This window comes from Mesocricetus auratus, unplaced genomic scaffold (assembly GCF_017639785.1).
Source record: "Mesocricetus auratus isolate SY011 unplaced genomic scaffold, BCM_Maur_2.0 Super-Scaffold_100691, whole genome shotgun sequence".
Lineage (NCBI taxonomy): Eukaryota > Metazoa > Chordata > Mammalia > Rodentia > Cricetidae > Mesocricetus > Mesocricetus auratus.
In genome coordinates, this window is record NW_024429267.1 from 22844386 (window position 1) to 22861979 (window position 17594).

General features: G+C 41.9%; 1 protein-coding gene across 9 annotated transcripts in view; it reads left to right on the top strand.

Moving 5' to 3' along the window:
- Window positions 1–7252: 7252 nt before the first annotated feature.
- Bckdhb (branched chain keto acid dehydrogenase E1 subunit beta) overlaps window positions 7253–17594 on the top strand; it is a 178280-nt gene continuing 167938 nt past the window's right edge. For 5 of the 9 annotated variants that reach the window (XR_005874734.1, XR_005874736.1, XR_005874735.1 and 2 more), the window contains exon 1: window positions 7254–7479. Coding sequence is in view for 4 of the 9 variants with exons in the window: in XM_040739768.1 (XP_040595702.1) it covers window positions 7290–7479 (190 nt within the window). In the remaining 5 variants the exon portion in view is untranslated. Of the gene's footprint in view, window positions 7480–7580; window positions 7602–17594 lie in introns of those variants that run through there. The other 4 variants (XM_005073687.4, XM_040739769.1, XM_021229328.2 and 1 more) reach the window with 3 other exon arrangements.

Sequence of the window (17594 nt, forward strand, 5' to 3'; positions counted from 1 at the left end):
GCAACACACCTTTTGACTTAGAATTTGAAGTCAAGATATTTATTTTTAAAATATATAGGTTGGTATAATCTAGCAGTTTTGATAATCCAGCTTTTTTTTTTAGCAGTTATTGTTCATTCATTAGCAGTCAAAAAATTTAAGGACGACACAATAACATACAGGATCTGGACTCTCTGTGTATTTACCAACTTTATGTGACTTTTTTCTTTTATATTACTTTACTTGTTTTTAAAAGACTTTATTAATATATATATGCATATACATATATAAATATATATGACTGTCAATACCCTTTTTCTTTTCTCTCCCAAGACTTTGTATATTTTTAAACCACTGTAACCTGTTTAGAAGTTTTTTTCCATCTGGATCTGTCTTTACTGAGCCTTTGTAACTGTAAAGTGGTGTGGCTTGGACCTCTGCCTCTGCTTTGGCAGCTGGCTTCTCCCTCAGCTGGTTCACTGGGAGCTTAACTTCATGGCAGAGGTATCAGCAAAAGCCATGTTTACTGCCTTAACTTTGGGAAGTTGTTGGGCCCATGCTTTCAGGAAGCAGTGTGCCACCTGCTGCTCATAAACCTCATTTAAGTATTCTGTAGCAGGGCCTTAGAGCCACACCTGTTTTTGCTGCTAGCACTGAGCCAGGAAGCCATCTCTTAAAGAGTACATCTATAGTCTGTATTCAATTATGCATTACGTTTTAAAAGATCAGTATAAGCACAATACTTAATCAAGAGGAGAAATATACATATCACAAAATTGACCTTGAATTTGTATCAATAAATGAAAAACAATACCCATACCATAATTCCCCTTTTTACCATTAAAAAGAGATTGGTTGTGATCATTAACCAATTATAAACAATCCCATTTAAATGAAAACAAAGATTTATAAACAAGATGGGAATTAGGACGTCGCTCATTCTAAACTGCTTCATGCTGGAAGGGGGCGATGTTTATACCATGGGGATCATGACAAAACTCAGAAACCTGTATAAGTTCCTATTTTCAGGGTCTGTAAGACTGCATCATCTTAGCTGTTTCCGGGGGTCTTGGTTCATCAAACCACAGAAGCCTGGAAGGAATCCTCAGTTTTTCATTTTCTGTAGAAACATAAATAAAAGCTCCTTTTCCAAGTAACATATCCTTATACTTAAATTTTGAAGTCAAGGCATTTTTAAAAGATATAAGTTGAATTAATTCAGCAGCAGTTATAATCAAGTGTACTTTAGTAGTTGTTCCTTCCTTAGCAATGAAAAAACTGAAAAACACAATAGCATACAGTATCCAGACTCTCTGTGTATTTTCCATCTTTACGTAGCTTATTTATTTATCTATTATTACTTTATTTCTTTTACTTTATTTATTTTTCTCTGAGACAGGGTTTCTCTTTGGAGATCTGACTGCCTCTGCCTCTGGAGTAAATCCTACCGGCATGCGCCACCACAACACCGGCTTTTGTATTTATTTACCACTTTGCTGTTTTATTTTCTCTCTCAATCTCACGTATATTTTTAAACACACTGTAAACCTTTAGAGGTTTTGTTCATCCAAGTCTGACTTTACTGTAAATCTTTACGTTTTTCTGGCCATGTGTCTTATCTGTAAAACCGCGGCTGTTTTAAACTGCCTTTTTTTTTCAAGATGGCGGCGTAAGCATAATTCCAGCTTACTGCCTCAGTCCATGCAGACATCCAGCAAAAGCTGCCACTTCCAGCTGTACGTACACACCTTTCAATCGTTAGCAGAGTCTCTTAAAACAACCTTGCTGTTTTTTTTTTTTCTTTTTATGCCGAGTCAGGAAGACTCCGGTAAGCGAGCAACATGAATCTCGGCTTGTTGATAGCAAAAAACAGCCCACCTGAGAAAATGCTGCTACCAAAAATCTGTGCTTCTCTCCATTCTTCTGTTTCTAAAATTCCTTTAAATCTTTTGTTATTTTGCATGGAAATTCAATCCCACTTCTGACACCATTTGTAAAGAGAGGCTTTTCCTTGCTAGCTGCTTTGGTTTATCACCCGCAGGTCGCCTGGGCTCTGCCGCGTTGTGGTCCCCAAATAACACACAAGACGTTGTATTAATTATGAAGCTGTTGGCCTTGCTTGTTTCTTCCTGGCTAGCTCTGACTTAAGTAATTACCCCATAATTGTTAATCTATGTATTTCTCTTACCGAAGACGTTTCCGGGCTTCCTACCCCATGGCGTTACTTCTCGACTCTCCTGTGTTTCTGCTTCCCAGAGTCCTCCTAGATTCCTAGTCCCTCCTATCTTGGTTCCCTATTGGCTCAACAGTGCTTTATTGACATAAGACTTCCCCAACATGTCTTCTTTGTATAGTCTATGGGTGATGCTTTCCACTCCTTTTATTAGCTGATCAAGCTTTTAATTTCCTAAATTTCTGCTCCTCCATCTCCATTTTCTTGCTGGATTTCTTACCCAGGTTACTGATTTCTTTCTTCATTGCTGACTTTCTTTCATATCACTTATCTATTCTTTTACCTTTGAAGTCAGTGACTATTTTAGAAGCAGATATTGAATTCTGAGGATTCAGTAATTTCAGTATCTTTGGGTTCAGGAAAGGAGAAGTCATGACCTCATGTGCTGCCTTGCTTATTTTTCATTCTCTTGTGTTTTGTATGCAATGTGGGCATATATTGGTTTTGAGTATGTCTTATGGGTTGATTTAGGATCTTCTTAGTAACTAGTCTACTCTGGAGAGCTCAATTCCTGTTAACACTCTGTCTTAGAATTTCTATTGCTGTGAAGAGACACCCTGACCATGGCAGCTCTTTTAAAGGAAAACCATAATTGGGGTGGCTTATATTTTCAGAGGCTTAGTTCATTATTATCATGGTGGGACATGGTGGTATTCAAGCTGACAAGGTGCTCGAGAAAGAACTGAGAGTCCCACATCTTGACCCACAGGCAACGGGCAGTGAACTAAGGCACTGGGCTGGCTGGCATGAGCATATTCGAGACCTCAAAACCCAGCTCCACAGTGACACACTTCCTCCAACAATGTTATCCCAACAAAGCCACACCGAATAGTGCCACTCCCTATGAGCTTATGGAGGCCAATTGCATTCAAACTATCACACATTCAGAAAGGAGGAAGCAAACTGCTGTGGTAGCAAAACATCACAGCAGAACAACGTAGAAATATGCTTAAAATTGATTCAAGCAGCTTACACACGACCAATGATTACTAGAACAGAGAATGACAAAAGTAGTGTAGTATGCTATCATGATGAAAACTATTTAAGATAAAAGTAAGACTAGTTAATAAATGAAAAGTGAGATGGGAACAGGGATGGGGAAGAATGGAGAATGGAAGGAACTAAAAGTAAAGAGGAATAGAGAAGGGTGTGGTGAAGAAAGGAAAAGTACAGCAGACATAAAAAATATCTCATTGCCAAATAAAGAAAAAATGTATGAGCAAAATTAGATGAATCTAAGAAGGGTAATAAGAAGTAAAAACACAAAAATCTTTAAAAATATAATGTTATCCGAGGAAAGCTAACAGTATACTAGAGAGACAAAGGGATGGATGGGAAAAATGTAAAAGAAAAACAAAGGGATGTTGGAAAGGTCTCTTTCTGAGCAATTAAGATTGTAGCCTGCCAGGTCTAGTCAAGTGTCAGATGTCCACAAGAGTGTTCTTCTCTCTAGAACCTTCCTTCTTTTCTGTAGCAGGATCATATGATGGATACACTTACCCCCGTTCTGCAGGTTCGAGAGCACTGCACTAGCATGGACTTAGCTTCTTGTAAAGGGCTCATGTTAGTTTTATCATAGTGGGAGAACAACAGGGCAAGTGACTATGTAAAGAATTTGCCTTGTGAGAGAGACATAAGAGAAAACCAAGGACACCAATTCCCTGTGTAACATTCCACTCTTCTGGTAACTAATCCATTCCTCTGAGTAAGAATTTTCTCATTATAGTGACACTGATCTTTCCCTGAGGGCTCTGCCATACCCTGATCACCTCCCAAAGGCCTTGCTATTAGGATTGTATCAATGCATTAGATTTCCACACGAGCTTAGTTGAGGGAGAAACTGAATTTAATCCATACAGATGGTGCATTTCCATGGCTTTTGGTATAGTCCCAAGGTTGTACAACCATCACCATAATTTAATTTTATAATACTTCTGTGGTGATTTGAATAAGAATGACCCCCATAGGCTCATGTATTTGAATGCCTGGTGACCAGTTGGAACAATTTGGGAAGGATTAGGAGGTGTGGCCTTGTTGGAGGATGTGTGTCTCTGGGGTTCATTTTGAGGTTTCAAAGGTTTAATTAACTCTCTCTCTTTTCCTCTCCCATTCTCTTTCTCCCTCTCTACCTTGTTCTTTTATACAAGGATGTGAGCTTTTAGCTACTGCTCCAGTACCAGTCCCTCTGCCTGTTACCATGCTGCTGGCCATGGTGGCCATGGACTAGCCCTATGAAACTGTAAGCAAGTTCCCAATAAACTCTTTCTTCTATAAATTGCTTTCATCATGGGTTCTCTTCAAGACAACTTTTTTTTCACCCCAAAGAAACTCCAAAATCATTTCCAGTCACTTACCATTATCCCTCTCCAACTTCTTGTAAACCATGTATCTACATTCTACCGCTGTCTACTTGACTACTATGTAAAATTTCATACAAGTGGAAGAAGGTGTGGCTCAGAGGTGAATCTTCCCACTTCAAAAGATCTGGACTGAAGCCAGGCGGTGGTGGCACATGTCTTTAGTCCTGCCAACCTAGTCTACAGAGTGAGTGCCAGGACAGGCTCTAAAGCTACAGAGAAACCCTGTTTCAAAAAACAAAACAAAACAAAATCTGAGTTGAAGGTGTGTCTTTCTACCTCAAAGACAAAAGTGGATTTTGAAGTGGATCTTCCCACTTCAAATGAATTAATTAAGCAAAAATCCCTCACAGGTGTGCCTAGCCATTTCTGGTTTTTAGTTAATTCCAGATATAGTCCAGTTGACAACCAAAATAGCCATCACAGCTTGTCTCACTCTTTCATTGACATGTAATTTTCTTTTGGTGCTGGATAGTATTCTACTGCCTGAAAGTATCACAGTTTACCTATGTATGCACTGATTCAAGCTCACTTTGTTTGCTTTCAAGTTTGGCAAGCATGAAAAAAGCTGGTATAATGCTTGATACAAAGCCATACTGGGAGACCATGCCTATAATCCTAACACTTGGTAGTCAGGAGCTGAAAGAACTTGAGTTCAATGTCATCTTTGGCTACCTGGTGAGTTCTAGACCAGGCTGTGCTAAAAGATTCCCTGACTATAAAACAAAATAATACACAAATCATATTGACTTAAGTTTCTAAGTCACTTGGGAAAATATCATGAGGTATGACTAATAGTTTATATGGTAAGAGTATATGCAATTTTATAAAAAACTACCAAACTGTCTCCCAAGGTGGCTATGCTATTTTGCTTTTTTATGAGTAATATCTTTGTCTTAGTTTGGTTACTATTGCTGTACTACTGCTATAACAAAACACCATGACCAAAAGCAACTTTGGGAGGAAAGCATTTATTTTAGTTTATGGCTTATAGTCCATCATCCAGGGAAATCAGGACAGAAACTCAAGGCAGGACCCTGGAGGCAGGAACTGAAAGGGAAGCCATTGAGGAGAGCTGCTTACTGCCTTTCTCAGCTGGCCTCCTCCTCCTCCTCTTTCTTTTAACACCACCTGCTTCCTTTTTATTAATGTGACTTAAAGGGTCTTTTAAAAAATTGTTTTCTGCTCTCATACATTACATCCCAACCAGTTTCCTCTCCCTTCACTCCCCCTGCCCCTCCCACAACCCTCCCTCTTCTGCATTCCTCCTTCATTTCCCTTCAGAAAGAGAGCAGGACTCCCAGGGGTGTCAACTGAACATGGCATAGCAAGTTATAATAAGACTAGGCACAAACCCTCATATTAAGGCTGGACCTGGCAACCCAGTAGGAGGAAAAGAGTCCCAAGAGTAGGTAAAAGAAGCAGAGATACTCCCCACCCCGACTGTTAGGAGTTCCACAAGAATACCAAGCTACACAACAACATAATGTACATATAGAGGACCAGATCAGACCCATATAGGCTCTGTGATTGCTGCCTTAGTCTCTGTGAGCTCCCATAGTCCGGCTTGGTTGATTCTGTAGACTGGGTCCTTGACCCCTCCAACCCCTCCCACTTCTACAGTCCTTCCTCCTCTTCTGTGGGGTTCCCCTGCTTACACAACAGGACCATTGCCCAAGTGTAGCGCAGCCTACGGTGTACTGGGAGACTCACACCAAATATTAATCAAGAAAATGTCCCCATAGACTTGTGTACAGGCTAATCTAATGAAAACATTTTCTCAATTGAGGGTCCCTCTTCCCAGATGACCCTGCTGGCTTGTGTCAAATTCACAAAAAAGGACAAGCAATAGATGACGTTTCTCTGCCATTAAAGGTCACAAAGGTCCTTCCTCTTCATTCTCTCAGTCTGTCACCAGAATTCTTCCACCATTCTGGAATCTTCCTTTAGCTGATACACTTTCTTGTTTGTCTCTGTTGTATTTTAATTTTTTATGGCTATCTACCAACTCACAACCAAGAAGGATGTATACTTTAAAATACTTGAATATTTTAAAATAAAATTTATAAAGCTGATTATTTTGTATAGTTTACACATTTCTAACTTACATAGGGTACTCCACCAGGTACTTTCTGTTGTACCTGGGCAAGAACTCCTAGTGGATTTGAAGTCAGAAATCTCTATTTACCTGTTTTTTTTTTTTTTTTGCTATTATCTAAGTCAGGAAAAACAAAACTCAATAAAAATCCCTATATTTATTATTTCAAAATGCATGATGGCTCTTCTAGGGATTCTACGGTTTTCTGAAACCCGAAACCAATGCCTGTCCCAGTAATCACTAACCTTTACCATCCGGCACTCAATAGGAGAAACACAGAAGGAAGTAGAATTGTAAAAATGAAAAAGCTACAGGAAATGACACGGTAAAAATGGTACTGGATACCAACACAGCCAGTCGCGGTGTGTAACACCGCAGGCCACGCTATTGAATTTGGGGTGGCTCAGCATCCAGGGCTCGCATCTCAGACTTCACGGCCCTAGGGCCAGCTTCCGTCTGAACCGGCTTCCAGGTCACCGCGTCTCCATCCCCGCCCCCGAAATTCCATCTCCAATTGGTTTCTTTCACGGACCCGCCCCCCCAAACCGCCCAATGTGGAGGCCCGCCATGCAGCTCCGCCCTCCCTGCCGGCAGCGTGGGCTGCGGTGCCTGAGACCCGGGGATGGCGGCGGTGGCTTCCCGCACGGCCGGGCTTCTGCGGCTCCGAGCTGCGGGAGCGGAGCGGCGGTGGTGCGGACCGCGCTGCGCTGGGCTGGTGCAAGGCTTCCTGCCACCCGGAGGCGAGGGCGCGGCCCAGAAGCGGCGGGTGGCCCACTTCACTTTCCAGCCGGACCCGGAGTCCCTGCAGTATGGTGAGACCGGGCGACCTCCCTACATCCCGGGTCCATCCCCGCCTCGGGACGGCTTGCGATCTTGTTGCTCTTTCTTGGTGACTCTTCCCTTCAGATGCTGCCCCCGGGCACCTTCAGGATAGGTGAGAGGCACCCTGCCTTCTGCTAGGGCCCGAGGGTGCAGAAAGAGCGCCCCTCTTTCCTCTTAGCTTCATTCCTGCTTTTCCTTATCAGGCCCCTTAGGTGTTCCCTTGCCAGGATTGGGTCACCAACTTGAGGCAGCAGTCCGTAAAGGACTTTTCTTTCTTCTTCTCCTTTTTCATTTGGAAGGGAAGAGTAAACCTAGGGAGTAAATAGTGGAATTTAATTTTCTCAAGGTCATGAAACAGGTTCTGCCTGGATATGGGAAAGAATCCAGACTTCTGTTTGAACCCAATAGTGAGCTTCTGCTGAGCTCTGCTCGCATTTGGCCAGCTGAGGTAATCGACACAGGTAGGAGTGAGAAAGTTAGGTATGGGTCAGGCTCCTATTGTGCCGCCTTTCTTCCACTTTTGTAAGTTTTGTGTAATCGCCTAAGGTCTATCTGCAGAGTATCAGGAGTCAGTAAGGACACGTGTCCCGTTTTCTTGTTTAATGACTTCTCCCACACTGGGGCTGGTTTTTTTGGAAGCCCGTCTTTATTTGTGAAAAATAGTTGTTGAGTGCTTGCTGCTGTTGGTGAAATTTGCATTCCTCATCTCATTTGGTTTATAGGACAAGCTTTAATCTCATGTGACAGGTCATGTTTTAATTTTTTGCTTCGCGGTTAGATAAACTGATGCCTTGAAGCAGATTATTCAAAAGCACACATAAGTTGACAGATAGCTCCAAAGTTTGGAATCTACTAATCTAGACTCTAGAACTGCCACTCTACATGAGGCAATGAAAGCATTTAGAAATAATTTACCGATCAGTCTTCCCAGTTTCGTGAAATAGTAGATTAGAAAGATGAACTACAGTTGATTCTTTTTTTTTCCCCTCCTAGCCTTCAATGCTGTCTTCACAGCAAAGAAACTTTGGCCTAGTAATAGAGAAATGGAGCACAGGTCTTCTAATTCTCCCTTCCACAATTGTGAAATTACTAAAACCCGAGTGTTGTCATGTCTCTATGCTGTCACTATAAAAACGGTACAAATGCTGCTAAGCCCTTTGAAGTTCATTCTTCCAACTCACTGTGTTTCCCATAGTTGTAATTTTAATACTAGTCCAAGTTGCATTAATTAGAAAGACTTTCCTGTAATGCTGTAGGGTTTTGATAACCTGTAGAATTCAGTATTGAGAGTCAGTGTCTTGAGTTTGGTCTTGTCCCCATCATATGAGACTTTGAAGTTATCATGTCCACAAGCCTTTGTTTCTCTATAATTAAGGGATTAATGATAATAGCTACTTCAAAAGGAGAGGAGAACTAAGGGCTGAATAAGAATGTCACTAATATATTTAACACAGTATGTGGCAATTTGGAAGCACTAACTCAGTAAAGGGCAACTTTTATAGGCACCATCATGCATTTGTTATAGTTTCATAGTGTTATAAAACATGCAGATAGATACATTCCATGTTCCATGCCCCCACACACCCCCATGTTAGAGCCCCAGAGATTAGAGTTCTCATTCAAAAATATGAACGGCTGAATGGAGTTTTAAAATGCCTGGTCTACACCTAGTCTGTATAAGATGTTTGGTGTATCAAGTGTAAGAGGCGAGGATATAAGAATGAGTTAGGGTGAATGCTGGATCCCAGGAACGCGCCCTTGTGTTTGCCTTTGCTGCACGTTGGCTGAGGACTCCTTCCCCATACATTTGCTCAGTCGTGAATGTTCTCTTGTGACTTGAGTTTTTCTTTTTCCGTATTTTGAAAGCTGGGCTGTTTGTCTTTAATCCTGTCAGTGCTGACACTATCCTCCATTATTGAGTAATGGGCATCCGTCTGTTACGTTTACAGAGTCACCTGAGCTAGATGGTATTATGTGTATTGTACATCGAGGCTCAGAGATGTCTGTGACCTTCCCAAGTGTGGTAAAGAACAGAGTCAACTTTCAGGCCCCATTGTGTCTGACTTGACAGCCTCACAGATAGTGCTAAAGCTTCATGTGTTATGGCTGTTAGTGAAGATACTTACTCTCTGGCCTTCACATGTGCTGCGAATGCTTTTCATTCATCTACTTTATTTCATTTCACATGGGAAAGGGACTGCTTCAGTTGGTGATCAGGATCAACTTCAAATAGGTGACTTTGAAGCTACACAGTGAATGGGGACAAGGGCTTGTCTTTGCAAAGACCACTGGAACATTGTTTTTCAGGTAGAAACAATACCCAAGAGGTTTAAGGCCCTGAGTAAGGTCATCCTGTGTTGTATCAACAGAGAAAACTGTAGTTGGATTTTCCTTTGGGCCACCAGCTCACAAAAGAGCACACAGAGACCTATTGTCAACTGTGAAAGCTCAGCTTTCACTTACGCTTGTTCCTAACTAGTTTTTTTTTTTTTCTTCTTCAAAACAGAATTTCTCTGTAGCTTTGGCTGTCCTGGAACTCACTCTGTAGACCATGTTGGCCTCAAATTTATAGAGATTCACCTGCCTCTGCCTACTGAGTGCTGGGATTAAAGCTGTGCGCCACCACTGTCCCGCTCCACCCTAATTAGTTCATTTTTTATTTCCTAACTATTACAATTTAAATTAACCTATATTTTTAAATCTACATTCTCTGTGTGGCTCATTACCTCATCCCTGTGCTGACTGTCCTGTTTCCTTTACCATCTGACTGGAGGCTCTACCTTCTTCCCAGAGTTCTCTCTCTGCCCAGAAGTCCCACCTATACTCTCCTGACTAACTATTGACGACTCAGCATTTTATTACATCAATCACAGCAGTACATCTTCACAGTGTACAAATAACCCACAACATTTCCTCTTTTGCCTAAATAAAAAGGAAAGTTTTTTTTTAATTTTTAAAATTTTTATTATTTTTAAAAGGAAAGGTTTTAACTCTAACATGGTAAAAATATATACATTAAGAACAATTATCAGGTAAGAATTGCATTTACTACTTAGATTAGCAGCTATGGGTTAATAATTAAGTCAGAGCTAGCCAACAAGAAACCATAGAAAATGGCCAACAGCTTCATAATTAATAATAAAAGAAAAAGAGGTGCATTTACAATGTCCAGTCTAGTTATATTTGGCATATGCCATTTTTTATCATAACTTATATTGTCATCCTAAAAACATAATTTTAGATCTTAAAATATCTTTTTAGATAAACAATTTAAGCTTTTATGTTTCCCAACCTTATAAACTTTACATCTCTTATGTAAGTTTTTATTTTTTCTGAATTTGGAAACAAGGAAAACTGTAACTATAACTATTTAGTCTTCAACTCCAACAAAGATCCAAGAAGGATAAAATATTACCTGAGTAAACAGGTAATACAGTTCAAACAGACTAATACGGTTAACAGATGCTTTTTGCCTGGTCAAACAAAGAACAAAATATCATCTTTAGCTGACTTGTGCATACTATGAATTCCAAACTTGTGTTAATATAGATATGTATGTTATCTTTAAAAGTTTGTGTTTTCAGAACAAAAAGACCAGACACCAATGAAGACAAGTAGCCCAGGTGATCCAGACTCTCAGAATGCCTCTGTTGCAGTTTCCACAAAAATCCACTTTCAAAATATCTTCAAAACTGCTAGCTGAGAGGGTCCAGCCTCACAGACTACTCTCACCAGGGCTTAAAATAAGTTCTGTACTTTCCCATCCCACAGAGACTAAACAACAAATGATACAGCTAGCTCTCCCAGGAATTGACCATTATCCCAATTTTCTCAGGACCACTAAAGATGCCATTGCCCCCAGACAACAGGAATCAGTCTAGAAAACACAATGCTCATATTCCCAAGAGGTGGGGCATATGGGTTTTAGTTATTCAGTGGGTTATGAATGTTCATCATCATTTAGGGGGGTTGGTTGCAAGTTGTTAGTGGTCATGGTTAGGGGAAAACTAAACTAGGTTAGATTCAGGAATCTTCTGAAAAGAAAGAGAAGGGGGGATATAGGAGTGATAAGATAAAAGGGTAGATTATTGAATCTACTTTTAAACTAAAAAGCCACTACTAGCCTCAAATATTTTACATTGGTATAGATTTTTGTATATTGATATAAATTTAAGGTTATATTTGTTATACTGTAAATGTGTTTCTACTCTTAAGGTATTGTACCTATACAGCTCATTAAAAAATGTAAAGCAACATTTATCTATCCATGCCATATAGAAGGATGGCTTGCCCAAACAGTATGCAATCACTCATCTTTTGCAATAAGTTCCACCAAGGCCAGGAAAGAGCAGCAAGCCAGCTGACCTACTCTACCATATGTACCTGGGATACCAGTTAGGCAGCAGCATCTGCCACAGCCAGAGGCACTGAGAACACTGACTTTCTGAGGGACCCTACTACCTGCTGGACTCTTGGCTTAGCTTCAGGCCAGCATGCAGTAGGCACTAAATGTATGTTTGTCCAGGGAAAGGAGGAAATAGGGAGCCTAGATTTGGGCAGGGACTGTTTCAAGCCTGTGTTCTTGGAACTATAATTCTTTTAAAATATTATTTAAGGACAAAAAAAGGATGGCATGCAATAATAAGACATGAGGACTCTACAGCCATGTAGATTTATCATGTCTCATCCAGTCTCAAAGCTGTTCCCATGTCCAGGGATTAGTTTATATGTCCCCTGTCTTGTAGTTTTATCTGCTTTTTTTTTTTTTTTTTTGCTAACAAATCCATATGGTTTAATTTAGCAGTTCCATAATCCAGTGTCTCTCAGCAGCTATTTTTTTATTAGCATTTAAAATATTCAAAGTCAGGAAAGCACCATATAGGATCCAGACACCCTTTGTAGTTCCCATCTTTATGTGACTTTAAAAAAAAAATATGACTTTACTCTTTCTTTAAAGACTTTATTATTTTAAACTATTTATTGTTTTCTGTGACTGTCTATATACATTTTCTTTTCTTTCTTGAGCATCTAAGCATAATTTAAGAATATTATACTTGTTCATAGACTTTCTTAGTCTGGACCTGACTTTCTGCACATCTGCAGCCTCCCTGACCACGTGAACCAAATCTTAAACTGCTAGGCTACAGTGTGGTCCCTCTTAGCACATGGCACACTGGTGGCTGGCTCTGCCCCCTCAGTGCTATGAGAGCCTAGCTTCATGCTTGCAGGTGCCAGCCCCTGAGCTGCATTCACCTGGCTCAGCTCTGGGAATTTGTTGTGTCTACCTGCAGCAGGTGTTTGTGCCCAGTGCTGGCTGCTCAAGTGCCTCGCCACACTAAGGGCGTAAAAGAGCTGCACCTCTGTACCGCCGAGCCTACCTGAGACACCATGGCTTCCAGGAAGCTGCTTATTCAGAACTTTTTTCTTTCTCAAGCTTTCTCAGGCCTTATTGGGTATATGTCACTGGATGTATGTAGTTGGATTTTACAAATAGCTACATGGAGACTTATCATTCATTATGAAAGCCCAGCCTTAGTTTAGGCTTGTTGCTAACTAGCTCTTATAACTTAAATCGACCCACATTTTTAAATCTGTGTTCTTCCACGTGGCTCATCACCTCATCTTCTTACTGCCCATCCTGCTTCCTCTGTGTCTGGCTGGTGGCTCCACCTCTTTTTCTTCCCAGAGTTCCCTCTGCCCGGAAGTTCTGCTTAGCTACTGGATGTTCAACATCTTATTACACCAGTTACAGCAGCACATCTTCACACAGTGTACAAATGTCCCACAACAGAAAACCTCCATGATTGAGATGCTTCGGACAGTGGGATATGCGGGTTTGGTGATGATCAGGGGTAGACCAAGGCCTTTTGTTTGTGGGATTTTTTTTTTTAGTGTTATAGAGGTGGGAATATTTTGAGTAAAGTCAGATTAGGAAGCATGGTGTTTGTCTGAGCAATGGGAAGTGTGTTAATTTGGAAGAAAAAAGGAAGACATGTGAAAGAATAAATGAGGGTTTAAAATTCAGGACAGAGTTTGGGGAGAGAGTATCACTTGCCTGCAGTGTACCACAGACTGTGATGGGTGCATTGCACTTTGGTTCAAATGCTTTTGTGCTGTAGGAGGCCGTCATTTGTTTCTAGGAAGAGAGGGATTTGAGATGTGTTTGTGTTGTTAAAGAAGTTAGTGGAAAGCATTTCTGGCTGTGTAGTGAGGAGCTGAGAGCTAAGCTTTGAGTACTGTCAATCCTCAGGTGAGAGGGTGAAATTGAACTTGGAGTGCCAGTGTGTGGCAGCAATTTTGGGAATATTGATGCAGTTTAGCCCTGATTTACCAGTGGGTGCTGGGGAAGGGTATTGAAGATGACATAATCATTTGTAGCAAAAAAAAGGCTAAAAGGGAGATGTAGTACTTTCTTTTTGATGGAATACATTGCCCAGATGAACAGCAACTTAAGGAAGGAAGGCTGTGTCTTGGCTCACAGTTCAAGGTGCAGCTCATCATGTTGGATAAGTCATGGCGGCAGGAGCTTGAGGAAGCTGGTCCCATGACATCTGCAGTCAGGCAGCAGAGTGGGATGAATGCCGTGCTCAGCCCTTCCTTCCTTTTTATGCAGCCCGCACTCAGCCCGTCATTAGTGGTGCTGGCATTAACGATAGGCCTTCCCACCAAACGAACCTCTTCTAGGTGACCACTCACAGTTGTGTCTTGAGGCTTGCCTCTTAAGTGATTCTAGATATTACCAGGCCGATGGTTGGGATTTACTATGACCGAGGGTGTGGTAGTTTGAATCGAATTGGCCCCCATGATCTCATAGGGAGTGGCACTATTAGAGGTGTGGCTTTACTGGAGTGGGTGTGACCTTGTTGGAGGAAGTGCGTCCCTGTGGGGGTGGGCTTTGAGGTTTCCTATGCTTAGGTTACCACCAGTGTTTTAGTCGACTTCCTGTTGCCTGCAAGATGTAGGACTCTTAGCTACTCCAGCACCACGTATGCCACCAAGCTGTCTGCCATGCTCCCCGCCATGTTGATAATGGACTGAACCTCTGAAACCATAAACAAGTCCCCTCAATTAAATGTTTTCCTTATAAGATTGCCGTGGTCATGGTGTCTCTTCACAGCAATAGAAATCCTAACTAAGACAGAGGGTACAGTGCCAGGACCACTGATACAAGTAGGGAATTCTGGGGCACATTCCCATCTTCGCAGAAAGAGAGGGTTCAAGACAGAGGCTTAAATTTTAACATGAAGTATTGGTGGATAGTAATGTAAGGCAGGCTGTCTGAATGCTGGTCTGCCATTAAAACAACTTGATGGCAAAGTTGGTAACCCTTGATGTCAGATAATCCCTCTTTGACCTGTTGGATTTGGTATTTGTATTGCCCAAAATGTGACCTTGTGAGACAGGCTGTGATGGAGGTCACGTTATCATCCACACTTTAAGAATGAAGAAGTTGAGACACAGATGTTTCCTTTCTATTTTCAGAAGGACACTAGCTCAGCCTGGCTGCCAGGGGTATTTCCACGGAGCTCTGTCCTAGAGTTATTCACACACTGTGTGGGAGCCTTAACACAGGCTCCACACCTCTTGGCTCTGCTCATGTCACATCTGGCCTTTGTTGAAAATGCTGCTGCTTGTGTATCTCAGCAGGAACGCACCCTTCCCACTCAAATCATTTACTACGTTCAGTTTCTTTTGAGCATTCAGGAACTGAATTATTTTCCTCTTCATCTCATTTTGGAATTCCAGAGGCAGTATCACCCAGAAGTTAGGAGCTGTGGGTTTGTGCTTTCTGCCCCCTCCCTCCCTCCCTCCCTCCCTCCCTCCCTCCCTCCTTTCTTCCTCTCTGTGTTCTCTGTGTTTTGTTGTTGTTTGTTTGTTTGTTTTATTTTGGAGACAGAAGTTTTCTGTAGCTTTTGAGGCTGTCCTGGAACTCACTCAGTAAACCAAGCTGGTCTCAAATTCACAGAGATCTGCCTGTCTCTGCCTCTGGAGTGTTGGGATTAAAAGCACTCACCACCACTGCCCAGCTCCCTCCTTTCTTACAGAAAAGTTCTCACACTGCAGCCCAGGTGGGCCAAGAAATTACTACATAGCTCTTTCTTCAGCCTTCTAAGTGCTGGTATTATAGGTTGAGCCAGCACATGGCTGAATTTTATTCCTCCCTTGGCATCTTTGCATTGTGACATTGTCCCTGCACATTAATCTTTGTGTATCTTACCAGGCTCATCTGTACTGTGGGAACCTAGTGAGATGATCCATGTAGTTACTGGTGTCCCACAGCTGCGGTACTACAATAAGTCTCTGTAGGGAGGAGAAAGGGGAGGTAGATGCCAACATGGAGTGGAAACTCTGGACATTGGCTGCTTGATAGATAGTACCTTGATAGACATTGGGTTTCTCACAATGATTCTGTACATTAGATATCATTGTTTTTGTTTTTATAGAGGAGGGAACTGAAAGTTAGCAGTGGCAGCTTTCACTAAGTGACACAGGGAATAATGAATTTAGCAAACCAGGCCAGGCCTGTCTTAGGCTGGTGTGTGTACTGTCTGCATTATCGTGTGTTACAAATTGCATCCTGGCCTCTCTTTGTTCCAAGGTTCACTAATTGTGTGCATGTGTGCGCTGGTTAACTCATTCATCCCTCACATCTTTATTTCTTTCTGGATGTCAGACTGCTAGATGCTGTGGATATAGCCATGGCCCTGTCCTCCTGGAATTGAAGTTTGGTAGGGAGATGGCCAGAAAATAGCAAGCAAGAGTATAATTAAACCAAGGCCCACTGCAGTCAGTGACCTTTGAGAAATGTTCTGGTGCTTAAGAAAGAGGATAACACAGGTCAGTCAAGGCTCCTAAGATGTTTAGACAAGGTTTTAGAAAGGCAGCCAGAGATGGGAGAAGGGAATTCTGGCTGGAGGAATTCATGGCTATAGGTTCTGAGGCAGCAGAGAGCTTACATAATACAACTGAGAGAAGACTTCAGTGGTGAGCCTTGGGACCAGTGATGCAAAATGGGAAAGTTCAGGTGGGCAGGAATGGTTCAGCAGAACCTTGTGGACATGTAAGGAGTGGGATTATTCCAGTGTGGTCAGAGGTTTTTGTAGGGCTTCCTATGGGGGGGGAGGAGGGGCCCGCAGTAGGGAGGGGTGGTGATGTGATATGGTTTGCTTTGTAGGATTCTGTCTGCTCTGGAACTAATTCTTGACTAGGCTGGCTTTGAACTAAAAGATTTGCCTGTTTCTGCCCTCTCAGTGCTGAGATTAAAAAAACTGGGTGTGGCAGGGGATTGCCTGGAATCCCAGTTACAGAGGCTGAGACAGGAGGATCCTAGGGCTGTCTGGCCATGCAGTGTAGCGAATTGGTAAGCTCTCACCCAGTGAGGGCCTCTAAAAAACAAGGTAGATCTAGATGTGGTTGCCCTTAATCCTAGCATTTAGAGGCAGAGTAAGGTGGATCTCCATGAGCTTGAGGCCAGCTGGTCTATGTATCAAATTCCAGGCCATCAGGGGCTACATAGTATCAAAACAAATTAAAACAAACACAAAAATGAGAGAGCCATAAAGGAAGACACCAGATGTTCGGGCTTCATAGACACATTGTGATCACAGAGAAACACAGTTGTATTTAGAGTCTTACTTTTTTTGTTCTTGTTAGTGAAGCATGCATGCTGGGGGGAGCTTTCTATCATTGAGCTGTGTCCAAGTCCTTTCAGTTTCATTTTAGTACAAACTCTGTGTGTGTGCACCCGTGCATGCTTGCGTGCGTGTGTGCGTGCGTGCGTGCGTGCGTTTGTGTGTGTCTGTGTCTAGTTTTGAGTTCTCTCAAGTTGTGGGAAGATATTTGGGACATGTTTTAATGGGAGTTAAAGAAGGATACATAGCTGGCAAGTAGAGGGAATGCTGGAGGAACAGGTTGTCAGGAGGCTGAGGCAGGACAACTGCACGGTGAGATTATGAAATAAAGTTGTACCTGTGAATAATATGGTTTCTCGTGTATCACCTATGCTTCGGCTTTAAAAAGAATTGAAAGTGGATGTTGCTATATCGAATTTGTCATTTGTAACTTGAAATAGTGCTGGAGAGTACCCCAAACCTAAACTTTACAA